This window comes from Lycium barbarum, chromosome 5 (genome assembly GCF_019175385.1).
Source record: "Lycium barbarum isolate Lr01 chromosome 5, ASM1917538v2, whole genome shotgun sequence".
In the NCBI taxonomy this organism is placed as follows: domain Eukaryota; kingdom Viridiplantae; phylum Streptophyta; class Magnoliopsida; order Solanales; family Solanaceae; genus Lycium; species Lycium barbarum.
Genome location: NC_083341.1, coordinates 138,178,912 through 138,193,455, shown reverse-complemented (window position 1 = coordinate 138,193,455; position 14,544 = coordinate 138,178,912). Strand labels below are relative to the sequence as shown.

At 36.8% G+C, this 14,544-nt stretch overlaps 2 protein-coding genes across 2 annotated transcripts; one reads left to right on the top strand and one right to left on the bottom strand.

Annotated features, from left to right (window-relative positions):
* Positions 1-1,621: 1,621 nt before the first annotated feature.
* LOC132641836 (protein CHUP1, chloroplastic) lies at positions 1,622-7,699 on the top strand. The gene is made up of 9 exons (XM_060358927.1): positions 1,622-2,243; positions 2,433-2,524; positions 2,811-3,563; positions 4,049-5,422; positions 5,510-5,641; positions 6,098-6,279; positions 6,484-6,595; positions 7,128-7,271; positions 7,399-7,699. Exons 1-9 carry the CDS (start codon positions 2,132-2,134, stop codon positions 7,489-7,491), a joined length of 2,994 nt encoding a protein of 997 aa, XP_060214910.1. The 5' UTR covers positions 1,622-2,131; the 3' UTR covers positions 7,492-7,699.
* Positions 7,700-8,146: 447 nt separating this feature from the next.
* On the bottom strand, positions 8,147-13,846 carry LOC132641837 (uncharacterized protein At1g26090, chloroplastic). Its single transcript, XM_060358928.1, has 7 exons — positions 13,492-13,846; positions 11,172-11,315; positions 10,995-11,069; positions 10,705-10,898; positions 10,125-10,296; positions 9,647-10,048; positions 8,147-8,566 (listed from the first exon to the last, which is right to left on the bottom strand). The coding sequence occupies exons 1-7, from the start codon at positions 13,726-13,728 to the stop codon at positions 8,435-8,437; spliced, it is 1,356 nt and encodes a 451-aa protein (XP_060214911.1). The 5' UTR covers positions 13,729-13,846; the 3' UTR covers positions 8,147-8,434.
* Between the last annotated feature and the right edge of the window lie 698 nt (positions 13,847-14,544).

The window sequence follows — 14,544 nt, the reverse complement described above, 5'->3', positions numbered from 1 at the left end:
CGGAGCCTAAAGGGTATAAAAATACATGGTTTTTATCAAAACGGAATGTCCAAAAATTATTATACCAAAAGGGGTAGATCGTGGGCAAAGCCCACGATATACCCCAAAATATTTTTTCTGTGTCAGACCACCAATTCAACGAAAAAAAAAACAATTTACTTGTATAACGTGGAGGGATCCACGTTATACAATATAAATTGTATAACGTGGATCAGTCCACGTTATACAATTATAACTTGTATAACGTGGACTGATCCACGTTATACAATTTATATTGTATCCCTCCACGTTATACAAGTTATTTTTTTTCCTTTGCAATGAAGAAGGTGATACAGAACCTTTGTTTAATTTCATTTTACTGGGTATGTTTATAGGAAAGAGACGAGCTGTTTAACCATTTCAAGATGATCTGATACTCAAAATGGCATTACCTGATCTAATGAGGCAATTTTGGGACGCGTACAAGCTGTTTCATTAATTGCAGGGACAAAGTTTTCTGGTCCAAACAGGATAGACAGTCTATAATAGACTATAGAATTGGAGTCTTCATGTATGGCAAAACTTTCAAGGATAAAATGGATATTACATATGTAAAGTTGGGAGTACCGGCTATAAGAGAAAGGATTTTTGGTACTAGAAGAAGCTATAACAGGTTGCCCTAATGGTAAAGATAGAAGAGAGAATGGAGCCTGAAATAAATTATTTGAAACTTTTGCTTCAAACAATAATGAATTTGTTATCGAGTATTTGCAAAAATATAACTTGTATAACGTGGAGGAATCCACGTTATACAAGATAAATTGTATAACGTGGATCAGTCCACGTTATACAAGTTATAATTGTATAACGTGGACTGATCCACATTATACAATTTATATTGTATAACGTGGATCCCTCCACGTTATACAAGTAATTTTTTTTTTTTTGTTTTTCGTTGAATTGGTGGTCTGACACAGAAAAAATATTTTGGGGTATATCGTGGGCTGATCCACGATATACCCCTTTTGGTATAATAATTTTTGGACATTTCGTTTTGGTAAAAACCGTGTATTTTTATACCCTTTAGGCTCCGGATTCTATTAAAGAGGCCTATCATCCTATTGACCCAACCTTCTTTCCTGTATAGAATTGACTCTTGTGGTATGTAATCTAAGTTCTACCTACATAATTGGAAACCCAATAAATTAACAAAAAGGCCACCTTATTAGCTGGATAATGGCAAAGAATAATGGGACATTATTCATGCATTAAAAGACAAAATTTTACTCCAAATTAGTACCTAAAAAGTTTTTAACTAAATTTCATAATTTTTTTTTATAATCCAGAAATCCTAAGGTTACCCACGGTCTCATGCTCGGTGGATAATAAGTCCGTCCCTCTATTTTTCTCCGCTTAAACACTAAATTGGTTCAGCCTGTAACAAAAACTTTTAAACCACACATTATTTGGTTTCTCACCTGGTGTTCGATACTCTTAGTCGGCCCTGACTAAATTCAAATTCTGATGGGGAAGTTTCACATTAGAGGCTCCCTAACAAAGATGACTCCGTATTTAAGGCTTGAAGGATGAAAGAGTACTTACGGCTCTATGTCAGAGTCTTATGACAACTAAAATTTCACAACTAGGATATACAGATCTTGAGTAAAGAATGCAGAAATCTTAGGTGGCACCAGTTCCAACTTCCAAGTTCATATTTTTACTATAACTCCAGTCCCTTTCTGCTTAAATATTCCTCTGATATCAACAAGTATACAGGTCCAGACCCACCCCAAAATTCCAAAAATGTCAATCTTCTTTGGCCAAACACTGTCCACTCAACAAACTGGTGGTTCCCTATAGTTCTATGTGTTTGTTTTTGACAGTTGTGTATCAGAATTCTACTTATCAACAACTCTTTGCATAAAAAGCCAAACTTTTTTTTTCTTTCTTGATAAGATGATAATTCTCCTTCAAGAACTACATAGGTGACCTTTTTAGACTATTTCCAATTGTGGGTACTACTTTTTTTCCATTTTTGATGAGCCCATGGTTTGAGTTTTGAGCTATGGGGTCTCAGAAAAAATGTTTGAGGATTATTTTATGTTATTAAATGAGTGGAAGCTTCAGTTTTTTCCATTGAAAATATACCTACATGATAGTCAGGGTAGGTTTAGTAGTTGCTGCTTCGATAGCTGCTTATGCAGTAAAGCAGATAAATGTAAAACCCAAAAAACCATCAGCTAAACCTCTAGCCAAAACTTCAGGTAATTTTCTTGATCAGTTGCAATATATGAAAAGATTCAATTTTTAATTAGTATTTGGTTTTGGACATTGATAGAACAGTTTCTGTAAAGTTTCAATTTTTATGGGAAAATTTATTCAGATGTGTGATTAGAGTTTGTTTTTGTGCCTAATTTGTGTTTATGTTATTGTTTTATGAACTTGGTGAATAGAAAATGGTGAACCATTGCCTGAACAACGAGGCGAGGAAGAGGTCGAAAAGAAGCAGCTCTTGTATTCGACAGATAGCCTCAAAGAAGTGGTTGTAAGTATAGAGAAAAAGTTAAAAAGTTGTGTAATCTTTATTTTTGCTTGATAGTGTTGATATCTTCTTTAGGAACAATTTGATACTGAGTTATAGTTGAACCTCTCTATAACAACGTCGTTTGTTTTGATATTTTTTGGCTGCGATAGTGAAATGTTATAGAGAAAATATAATATAAATGACATGAAAGATGGTTCCATAGACATATGCTTGTGGAAGTGAAATGTTGTTATAGAGAAGTCTGACTGTATTTGGAAATGTGTTTTTTTTGTTTGATAACTTGTAGGATGAGGAAGAGGAGAAAGAAGAAGTTAAATTAATCAATGGAATTATAAATCCAGCACAGGGTAACCAGCTTGATCTTGATGATGATCTTTTCCCTGAATTCGAAGATCTTTTATCCGGTGAGATCGAATTTCCGTTACCGAACGACAAATATGATACAGCAAGAGAAGAGAGAGAGAAGTTTTACCAAACCGAGATGGCCTACAACGCGAACGAACTGGAAAGATTACGAAACCTTGTTAAGGAACTCGAGGAAAGGGAAGTGAAGCTCGAAGGGGAGTTGCTGGAGTATTATGGTTTGAAGGAACAAGAATCGGATATTGTCGAGTTACAAAAGCAGCTCAAGATTAAGTCTGTTGAGATTGACATGCTCAATATTACTATAAATACCTTGCAGGCCGAGAAACAAAAGCTTCAAGAAGAGGTTTTCCACGGAACTACTGCTCGGAAAGATCTAGAAGCTGCTAGGAGCAAGATTAAAGAGTTGCATCGGCAGATGCAACTTGAAGCTAATCAAACAAAAGCTCAGTTGTTGTTGCTCAAACAACATGTTAGCGGACTTCAAGAAAAGGAAGAAGAAGCTTTCAAGAGAGATTCTGACGTTGACAAGAAACTTAAAATTGTGAAGGAGTTGGAAGTGGAGGTTATGGAGCTTAAGAGGAAGAACAGAGAACTTCAGCATGAAAAGAGAGAGCTTGTTATTAAATTGGATGCTGCTGAATCTAAAATAGCAAACCTATCCAATATGACAGAGGTAAATTTTAATTCTCTGATACCAGTATTTTCATGTAATTGATCAAGTTTAGGACAAAATTTCTGTGTTTCCAGCTTATAGCTCTTCTTTCTTTATGCATCTACTCCCTATTTTCAAGTCTGCAAAAATGTTTCGGAAATGTAGAGTCAACTGTGAGCAGAGGTGGAGCTAGGATTTTGAATTTATGGGTTCGGGTTTCAAGAAAGAAAACCTAAAGGGTTCTGGATAAATTATTTATACATATTAAGTGGATTTTTAAAACAAATACAGGGTCTAGGGCAAAGTTAGTGGGTTCTACCGAACCCGTTGGCAGGGTTGTAGCGCCAGTCATATTGATTTGATTAGCTGAATGTTCGCGAGAAATTTCATGTACGGAAATTAATAACTGTCACGAAACAAATGTAAAGAAATTTTAGTGATGTTGTTGGTTAGTGTGTGAACTGGTGCCATCTAATTCCTGACTTGTATTTGGCATGCTGCTGCAGAATGAAATGGTTGCCCAGGTAAGGGAAGAGGTAACTAATTTGAAGCACACAAATGAAGATCTTCTAAAACAAGTAGAAGGACTTCAGATGAACAGATTCAGTGAAGTTGAAGAGCTAGTTTATCTTCGTTGGGTCAACGCATGCTTAAGATTTGAACTACGGAACTACCAAACTCCTCAAGGAAAGGTATCGGCTCGTGATCTCAGTAAAAATCTGAGCCCGAGATCTCAGCAGAAGGCCAAACAGTTGATGCTAGAATACGCAGGATCGGAACGAGGCCAAGGAGATACGGATCTCGAAAGCAATTTCTCGCAGCCATCTTCACCCGGTAGTGAAGACTTTGATAATGTTTCTATTGACAGTTCCACTAGCAGATTTAGTAGTTTCAGTAAAAAGCCCAACTTAATCCAGAAGTTGAAGAAATGGGGCAGCCGAGGTAAAGATGATTCTAGTGTTATGTCTTCACCAGCAAGATCTCTTGGGGGAGCATCTCCTGCTAGGATGAGTATGAGCGTTAGGCCGCGGGGCCCGCTGGAATCCTTAATGCTTAGGAACGCGGGTGATGGAGTAGCCATTACTAGTTTCGGAACGGCTGAGCAGGAATATGATTCCCCTGAAATGCCAAGGCTTCCGCCGATTAGGACACAAGAGAATTCTGCTGAGGCACTGAACTCAGTTGCATCGTCCTTCTCTCTAATGTCGAAATCAGTTGAAGGAGTGTTAGATGAGAAGTATCCAGCATTCAAAGATAGACATAAGCTGGCCGTAGAACGAGAGAAGCAAATTAAGGTTAAAGCCGAGCAAGCAAGAGTAGCAAGGTTCGAGAAGTCCTTGCCTCCGAAACTTTCTCAGCTGAAAGAGAAGCCGGTGTCATTGCCAGGGTCTGTAGCAGTTTTGCCGGTGATCTCTGCCTCTGGTGACTCAGCTGAGCAGACCAGTGATAGCAAAACCGACTCTCAAGCGGTGAGCAAAATGAAACTTGTTAATATTGAGAAAAGACCTACTAGGACTCCTCGTCCACCTCCTACTCGATCAGGAGGTGGACCTGCTCCAGCTGGTAATAATGTTACAGGTGGAGCACCTGGCGGTGGGGGCCCACCCCCACCACCTCCACCACCTGGTGCTCCACCACCGCCACCGCCACCTGGCGGAGGCGCTCCTAGACCACCACCTCCTCCTGGATCTCTAATGAAAGGAGGAGCTGGTGGTGATAAGGTCCATCGTGCTCCTGAATTAGTTGAATTCTACCAATCATTGATGAAACGCGAGTCAAAGAAGGAGACATCAGCTTTAGTAACCACTACTTCAAACACATCAGACGCAAGAAGCAACATGATCGGGGAGATAGCAAACAAATCCACGTTCCTCTTAGCTGTATGTAGAACTTCTCTTTTACTCCTTTGAATAATGCATGTGCTTATTACCCTATTCTGACCCAAAGGAGAATTGTGCAAAACCCAGGTGAAAGCTGATGTGGAAAGCCAAGGTGAATTCGTCGAGTCATTGGCATCTGAAGTTCGTGCTGCTTCATTTACCAATATTGAGGATCTAGTGTCGTTTGTGAACTGGCTAGACGAAGAACTCTCCTTCTTGGTATTTCCTCTTGACAATTATACCTTCAAGTTCCCTATTCCTTAAATAGGACATGGATATCACTATATTCTTAATCATACTTCTATCTGGTGTGATGCTTAAATTTATAGGTGTTTGAACATAAAATGGGTGATATTTGGAAAGTAGTAGTATTTGAAAGTTGAAGTTGTGTTTGGACATACGTTTCACTTGAAAAAGAGTTTGAAGTTTTGTGAGTGGGAAAAAATTGAAAAACTGGTTTTCAAATTTGAAAACCTCATCTTCCGAACTAACCAAAAAATCATTCCATGCATAACCAAACAATGTTTCAATTTTTTTTTTTTTTTTTTAAAAGGGAGAAAAAGAAACTCATGTCCAAACGGGCCCTTAATCTCTCTCAAGCGACAAGACCATGCAATTTCTGCATTATATACCTTCAGCATTCATTAACAGTGTATCCCATTGATTCTTTTCAAGGTTGACGAACGAGCTGTACTCAAGCACTTTGATTGGCCTGAGGGAAAAGCAGATGCTTTCAGGGAGGCTGCCTTCGAATATCAAGATCTAATGAAACTAGAAAAGCATGTAACCACCTTTGTAGATGACCCAAATCTTCAATGTGATGCTGCTTTGAAAAAGATGTACAGGTTGCTTGAAAAGTAAGTCTCTAATGAAATTGATGCCTCTTGTCTACAAACTAGAGAATTTAGGTTATTAAACAAACTATTTTCAGACCATATTTAAACTTCCACTTATTTGGAATTGGTACCCTTTCATGTGTGGCAGTTCCTTTTTATCATTTCATTCTTGTCTATAGCTAGCTCGTTTTGTTTATCTTACCCCTTTAATTTTCTGGATTCCAGGGTGGAACAGAGTGTTTATGCACTATTGCGTACTCGTGATATGGCTGCATCACGATACAGAGAATTTGGGATTCCTACTGATTGGTTGCAAGATTCAGGTGTTGTTGGCAAGGTATGTTCTCATATAGGAACAACGCTGTGGCGTTCTTTGTGAATTTGTTGAGTACAACAATGAAAGAAAAGAAACTGGTTTGAAGAAACTTCCTTTCTCAAGGCTTTTAACCTAAGAACACAAGCTTTTCCACCAAGAACCATGCTGCAAGAAAACCTCAGAATGTGATGTTTCACTTCATTTTTCCCAAAGGCGGATCCAGGATTTGAAGTTTATGAGTTCTGAATTCTAACCCTTTTGAGTTAGTGGGTTCTAAATTGATAGTACTTTTTACATATTATGAATTTTTTTTAAAAAAAATTACCGGGTTTGGACCAAAGCTACTTTAATCTGCCAAACCTGTACCTTCTACTCTACCATCGCCTATGATTTTTCCCTAATTCGGGTTAGGCTGTGCACTTCAATGCGTTTTCACAAATTTCAAGGATTTGTCAACCTCTTTAACTAATATACAATACGATTTCACTTCATTGTACGTCCAAAAGGAAGAAAAAGTTTGCAGAGATGATCCAACTATGTTTTTCTTCTGCAGATCAAGCTTTCATCAGTACAATTGGCGAAGAAGTACATGAAACGTGTAGCATCAGAGCTTGATGCCATGGGTGGACCTGAAAAGGAACCAAACAGAGAATTTTTGATTCTACAAGGGGTTCGTTTTGCTTTCAGAGTTCATCAGGTATACACACCACACCTGCATTTTGTTCACTTAGCAAATATATACAGGTTGAAGAATTTCCAAGCTGACTTTGAAATCTTTCTTCTTCTTTTTTTTTTTTTCTTTTCTTTTTTCTCTCTCTTTTTAGTTTGCTGGAGGATTTGATGCTGAAAGCATGAAGGCATTTGAAGAACTAAGGAGCCGTGTCGCCTCACAAACAAGAGAAGAGAATACACAATAACCATGAGAATATTTGTAATTTGGTTTTGGTCATTGCATATTTCCTCATTTTCTCCAAGTATAGCAAACATACTCTATCTTGGACATTTGTACAATTCAAAAGGTTCAAGGAGAATATCAGATAACACAGATTAGTTAAAAGAAGTTGCAGGAATAACATTTTATACATCTATAAATGAAAGGAAATAAAATGCAGCAAGTTACCAAGATGTTAGTCCTTTGTTCTGCTTCAGAAACAAAAGTGAAAATCCTGTCCCCCTTCAAGGGGTAAGAGCTACAAGGCAAAAAACCTCATTTCTGTGAAATTTGAGTATATATTACCCAAAAATGAATGTGGAACACTTGGATACCTTATTCATTATAGTCCTGCAAATTTTCTAATTGATATTGTGACGCCCCTGATGGAGTGCTGGCTGACAAGGGCGGGTCAAGCACGATTGACAGGCTTCTACGCTGACAGCTTCTAAAGATGAGGTGCACATGACACCTTAGGCAAATCCCACACCAGAATGGGAGAGAAAAGTGAAGAGCTTTGTAAGGACCTTAGACGCGCTTTTGGAGCTCGATTGTGTAAGCCTAGGCTTAAAGCAGACAATAGGTGCCCTGAACTTGGGCCGTGACAAATATAACTATTGAATATAAAAGGAATTCGAGCATTTAGTTGTAACTTGAAGAAGAATGGCATCTCCAACGACGATTTGTGAATATGACCATACGAATAGTGTACAAGAAACTTGAGAATTTAATCTGTGGTGAATCAATCATCAGTATCTTTTTCTCCATTTAACATGATCAACCCCCCAGTGTAAACAAATAGAAAAAAGATTTATTGATTGACCAAGTAAAAGCTCATAAAATTAATGATGTTACAACAGCTGATATGAAGTGACTCTTTCTGCATGCTTGCAGCTAAATATGTTGTTGAAGTTTCTTGATTTCATCTGCTATCGCATTGTGATAACAAGACTTCTGTCTGTAAATTTGGCACCTCCAACCTTGCCTTGAAGTTGAGGTGGTAGACGAATGACACGTCTCTGATCACCAGCCTCCACCAACAACTCAGACCCTCCTCTAAACTGTAATAACCAGAAATTCTGATTAGTTTCACCCTATAGTTTGGTTTTCAGTAGTAAAAACTGTAAGAAGACGGAGAAAATAAAACAAATACTCTCGCAGTCTCAATTTATGTGACATTGTTTCTCTTTTAGTTAGTCTAAAAAAGAATTGACATCTTTCTATATTTAGTACCAATGTGATTTTAAACTTCCTAGTTTATTTTACCCTTAATGAAATGATTTTTAGCCACAAAAATTTCGCTTATTTTAGACCACAAGTTTCAAAAGTCTTATTTTTCTCTCTTAAACTTTGCGGCCAATCAAATACCTTCACATAAATTGGGATGGAGGGAGTTTAAAAACACCAAAAAAGGTAGCCTTTGGTGACTCTCAATTTGGATAACCTATCACAAGTTAGATGTCATAAGCACTTTTCATGTTCTATAATAACAGCAAAAATCATATCACATCTTAGAACAGGTAGCTACGGATAATCTTAATCACCTAACTACATAATATAGTGTTTCATATAAATGTAAGCATCTCTTTAATGTTTCATTAGTCAGAGTTCTTTGCAGTTTTTCCCATTTGGATAACTTGACTAGCCTTAACAAACTTCAATCTACTAGACAAGTCAAGAGACTAAACAGGTAAACTGAGTCTTAAGTCCAGGAGAAGCAGATCATTCTTGAGATATACCTCCACGTTGTTTAGCTAGAGAATAGTTTTAGAAGTTTTATCGCAAATGCTTATAGCCTATAGGAATTATCAATTAGCAAACGCTTATCCTATTCAAGAGATTTAATTCCCCTTCACTCGTGAAAACTAATATAAAAATGCTCTGTTAGACTGTTACCAAATGCTAAGTTGTGCGGACTCTTCACTTTCGTTGCCGCACCCGTGTCGGATTCTCCAAAAATGCACTACTTTTGGAGTGTCCGATACGCACCGGCAATATTTTTGAAGAGTCCGAGCAACATAGACCAAATGAACCCAATATCTAGTGAAGAATTTAATTGCATTGAAGTTCACAGGAGGATCACTATTTGGCATCATAGTATACACATAATGCAGAAAGGTGAAACAAACCAGACTACATACTTGATATAGCTTGATTTCTGATTTGTCAAAACCGGGCATGAGAAGTGTGACATTCTTTTTGGTTGGATCAAAGATAACCGGAGGAATGCTGGTCTTATGAGCTGTTACAGTCAGAAGACTCCGTGCACTCTCGCTATGACTATCCTGCATAATCTTGGTCCAATCTAAACGGGGTCCCACTGAGATATGTGGAACGAAAGCAGAAGGCAAAGGTGAGAACTCCTCAATTGTTGCCCCTAACTCTGCACTTGAATTGAGAGCAAATGCACCAGAAACCTGTGCACCAGCTTGGATTATGCAACCCCAGTAACGTAAAGCAGAAGCCAAAGACACAGGGCTGTTTCGATCCACCACAATATAGCAACCAAACGTTTTCGGTTCTGAAAATATTGTAGACCCTCTCTGCAGAATGCAAAATCATTAGAGCCTTTAGTTCAAAATAGATGGTATATTGAAAACAGATTAGTAGCTGGCATACCTCCAATACTTGTTCTAGAAGGTCCCAAATTTCTGAACTCATTTTCCCATTCAGATTAAGTTTTCTACCACTTAGAGTCATGGCTTCTTCTGCAAGTCTCAAAAGTGAGGGACTTGCCAGCCTTCCCAAATCAGTTTTTTCAGCTACATTGCGGAGATATTTTAAGTATAATCTGCATGTGGAAATAAAGATATGATATTCCACATGAGTTTTGGCATAGAGACATTTATAGCCTGTTTGGCGCAGCTTCTGGGAAACCAAAAGTGCTTATTTTAGAGAATTGAGGTATTTGACCAAGCTTTTAGGAACAAAATAAGTGTTTTTGAGTAGCAACAAAAGCTGATTTTCATAAGCTAAAAATTGTAGCTTTTCTCCGGAAGCACTTTTGGAACTTTGCCCAAGCACAAATTACAGCTCTAATATTCGCAAAGTGCTTTTGAAATTGATTAGTCAACACACAAACTGCTACTCTCCAAAAGTACTTTTTTTAAAGCACATCTTACAAAAAGCACTTTCCAAAATAAACAGTTTTTGGAAGCTTGGTCAAATATGCTATTAACGAGTCTTGAGAAGATCTAACCTTGCTTTGCTGGTCGCACCAATCATCCGAATCGTTTCTTCAGTACTCATACCATCATATATAATGATGTCAAATTTCTCTTTTTTGCTTTTTTGTTGAACCACATTTCCAAAAAATCCTACAAGCTGCTCAAGTGCTAGGGACGAAAATATGGAATCCATTCCAGGAAGTACTCCAAGCTCTTCTCCGACCACCTACTACATTTTGAAGAAAGTTTACTGAAAGAGCGACTCATCCATTTTCTGGCAAAATAACGCCAGATAAAACGCACCACTAAGTTACATACCCACCCCTTCAAGAACTCCTTGAGTCATCTTAAGACGAGCATCTGCTTGCTTCAGTTTATTGAGAGGTTCGAGGAGCATCTGCAATTACTGATGTTTGTTCAGCCTAAATGAATTGCAACCAAATGTATAATCTCAATATTGCAGGAAGACGAGTGCATTAGGGGTTAAACAAGAACAGACTTTTGTAGTTTCCAATCTAACAACTGAGAGGTTGTCATTGCATGTTATTGGCGATGTCCCAATCTTACAATTCAGAAGATATTCAGCTGTCGGATCTTGAGAATGTATCACCAAGCAGGTTTTAAGCCCTGCCATTGCATAATGCTGGTAAGAAACGTACAGAGTCAGTTAGTATACCTAACTTTATCATATTCAAGGGAGAAAAGGTTTTACAGGGGAAAAAGACAGCAGCAGATTGAGGGGTCGATGTGGATTGTCTCTATATTTATATGTGTGAGTACTAGATGAACATGCCATAACATCACAGAACATACACTGAAAATTGAAAGGGAAAAAAAATACACAAATGGTGAAAATTGAAAGGGAAAGAACATGCTGTAAAAAAAATTTAAGGCGCTCTCTTGGGAAAAAACTTCTAAACAATTCATGAGGTTTCTTCATTTCCCACCCCGTGCCCCTTACTTCTGGGTGTTTTTTACCTTTCTTTGCTCCATACCCCCAGAGTCCAAGGAAAAGAAAAAGAGTAACAATTTTTTTATTGTTGATATAAACGAGAGAGTATGAGCTTGTGACAAGAGAAAATGTGAATTTGCTAGTGTATTTGTTGCAGTATCATGAATAGAGGTATTAAAGTTAGAATTCATGCTCTTCTGATTTTGATTATGTATTAAAAGATTGGTATACCTCCTTGAAGTCAACGGTTTGTAGAGAAAAGACAGTTGAATCTTATTTAAGACAAATGAACTAAATAGTGACTTGTTCTTCTACTCTGAGCTTTGTTGAATATATCATAAACCTTATAAATCATAGCTTGACTCAGTTAAACAGATATACTTAACTCATTAGAAAAACTTAATCTTTACGTAGTTTTGGTTAAAATTCAGTTGCCTTGCTCTTTTGAAACAACTAATAGACAGCACTATTCAACTTCAAAGCTAAATATTCTATCAACAGTGAGACTATAAAGCATTTAACAGCATTAATCATGAGTGCACGAATAGCTCATTCGAGTACGCATGTTAAGCTTTACATCCTTTGACTGACATTTATAAGCAAAGAATCAGAGGAGGCTCTCGTTTGACAAGAAAATACAAAATATCCCAAACTTTTTTGCTTACACAATTCAAATATAACGCTACCATCTTTCTCTTGATTTATACACTCAAAAGTTAAGTGTAGAAATCTTCACCCAAAAATTCAACAAAAACTTGATACTTTGCTAAGTTGAGTACACCATACAGATCGGGAATCTCCTGTTTTCATCGAAAACCATAAGCCGTTCTTCAAGCAAATTTTAATACTATTATACAAGTTCTACGTAGAGCAATGAAAGCTTTCTTTATCTTACATATGTGACGGGGTTAATAACACTTTTGGTCCCTCAGTTACTAGTAAATTCTTTTTTTAGTCCCAATGATATCTGACTAAGCACATTAAACCTTTGATCAATTGAATTGTGCCCTTTTGCTTCATTTGCTTGTGAATATTCACAAATTTACCATAAGTAGTAACTGTTCCACCACTTAATTTACTCATGTATTATGTTACGTTTGAAGTGTTGCTCCAAATTTGATGGTAATACAATCTATGTTGCTCGGACTCTTCAAAAAAGTTGCCGCATCCATGTTGGATCCTCCAAAAATGCACTACTTTTGAAGGATCCAATACGCACTCAATGGAATTTTAGAAGAGTCCAGGCAACATACAACAACAACAACATACCCGGTGAAAGTGGGGTATGTCCACGCAACATAGAATACAGTTACATAAATAGTCAAATGCAACATATTTTCAATACGAAGGGACCAAAAGCATACATTTTAATTAATTGAAGGTTAAATATGCTGGTTTATATATCACAAGGACCAAAAACAGAATTTACCAATAACTTAGGGACCAAAAATGTTATTACCCTATCAAATGTACAAGCATTTCTTATCCTCTCACAGAAGCCAGGGATAGAATTTTATTACATTCAATTCAGTCCCAAATGATTCAAGAAGCATCAATACAATCCCACATTTTCAACTAAACAAACAACATTCCCATCTACTACTTATAAAAGAGAAAATGACCAGAAAGTTAGAATCTTTAGAGCAAAACTTAATACACCCTCCCTTTCGATTTGTCTGTCTTACTTCTTTTTTGGTCCGTTTAAAAAAGAATGTCACGTTCTATATTTAGTAACTCTTTACCCCAACGTCCTACGTGACATATTTAAAACAACAAGATTCAAAGGGCCCACAAAATTCAGAAGTTCACTTCATATTTTTAAGTCAAACTAAGACAAATAAATTGAAACGAGAGTTAATTGACTAACCTGAGCAGCAAATATAGCAGAAGTGGTTTTCCCAGAACCCCCTTTACCTAAAAAGGTAATTAACTTTGTGGGGTTTTCATTGTTATCTGAATTAACACTTGTCATGGCTAAAATCTCCATTCTTGATCTCCTTCTTCTTGTTTTGGCTGGATATTTTATCTTTTTTACTGGCTGGTTTAAAAAATTGGAATATGGGTAATTTTGGGTGGAGAATGTAGATGTTGTTAAGATTTGCATAGTGGAACTAGACAATTTTTCTATGGTTTAATAAGATGTATATGAGAGAGTAGCAGATTCAGTATTTAGCAACTGAGACAAGTTAGGCTTGAGAGTGTTGTTCTTTCTAGCAATTTTTTTTACTTACTTTTTCTTCCTATTTTATAGGGAAAAGGGTCAAAAAAAAAAATACCGCTCTACTTTGGAAATATTTTGTAAAAAGGATTAAAAATATTCTCCGAACTTATTTTAGGTCAAAAATATCCCTCTCATCCGTAAATTTTTCAAATATATTCCTGTCTTGAAGGAAATTATCCCCAAAATAATTCGAAATTATTTTTTAAACTCGCTCCATCATTTAAACCCAACTTAACCAAATAATAACCCATAAGATTTTCTTATTTCCCCAATACCCTCAAACTTCAAACCTATGTATTGGGGGAATAAGGGGATCTTATGGGTTATTATTTAATTGGGTCAGGTTTAAATGATGGAGCGGGTTTAAAAAATAATTTCAGGTTATTTTGGGGGATAATTTCCGTCAAGACATGGGTATATTTGAAAACTTTAAGGATGAGAGGGGTGTATTTGACCCAAAATAAATTTGGAGGATATTTTTAGCCCTTTTTCTAACGTAGAGAGGTATTTTCAATCCTTTTCCATCTTTTATACTAACTTTGTTAAGTTAAAGAGCCTGTTTGGCTTAGCTTATAAGTTGTTGCTTATAAGTTATTGAAAACAACTTATAAGCTGTTTTTTGTTTTTTTGAGTGTTTAGCTGGTCAGCTTATAAGTCATTTTGTGCTTAAAATAAGCCCAAAAAAATAAGTTGGCCCGT

Excerpts from the sequence above, each read along its gene's own strand:
- LOC132641837 (XM_060358928.1), bottom strand. The coding sequence starts at position 13,728 with ATGCAAATCTTAACAACATCTACATTCTCCACCCAAAATTACCCATAT. Across the intron at positions 10,297-10,704 it reads GGTGCGACCAGCAAAGCAAG|ATTATACTTAAAATATCTCC; the intron begins GTTAGATCTTCT and ends TTCCACATGCAG. Across the intron at positions 8,567-9,646 it reads CAGAAATCAAGCTATATCAA|TTTAGAGGAGGGTCTGAGTT; the intron begins GTATGTAGTCTG and ends TGGTTATTACAG.
- LOC132641836 (XM_060358927.1), top strand. The coding sequence starts at position 2,132 with ATGATAGTCAGGGTAGGTTTAGTAGTTGCTGCTTCGATAGCTGCTTAT. Across the intron at positions 2,244-2,432 it reads ACCTCTAGCCAAAACTTCAG|AAAATGGTGAACCATTGCCT; the intron begins GTAATTTTCTTG and ends CTTGGTGAATAG. Across the intron at positions 6,596-7,127 it reads ATTCAGGTGTTGTTGGCAAG|ATCAAGCTTTCATCAGTACA; the intron begins GTATGTTCTCAT and ends TTTCTTCTGCAG.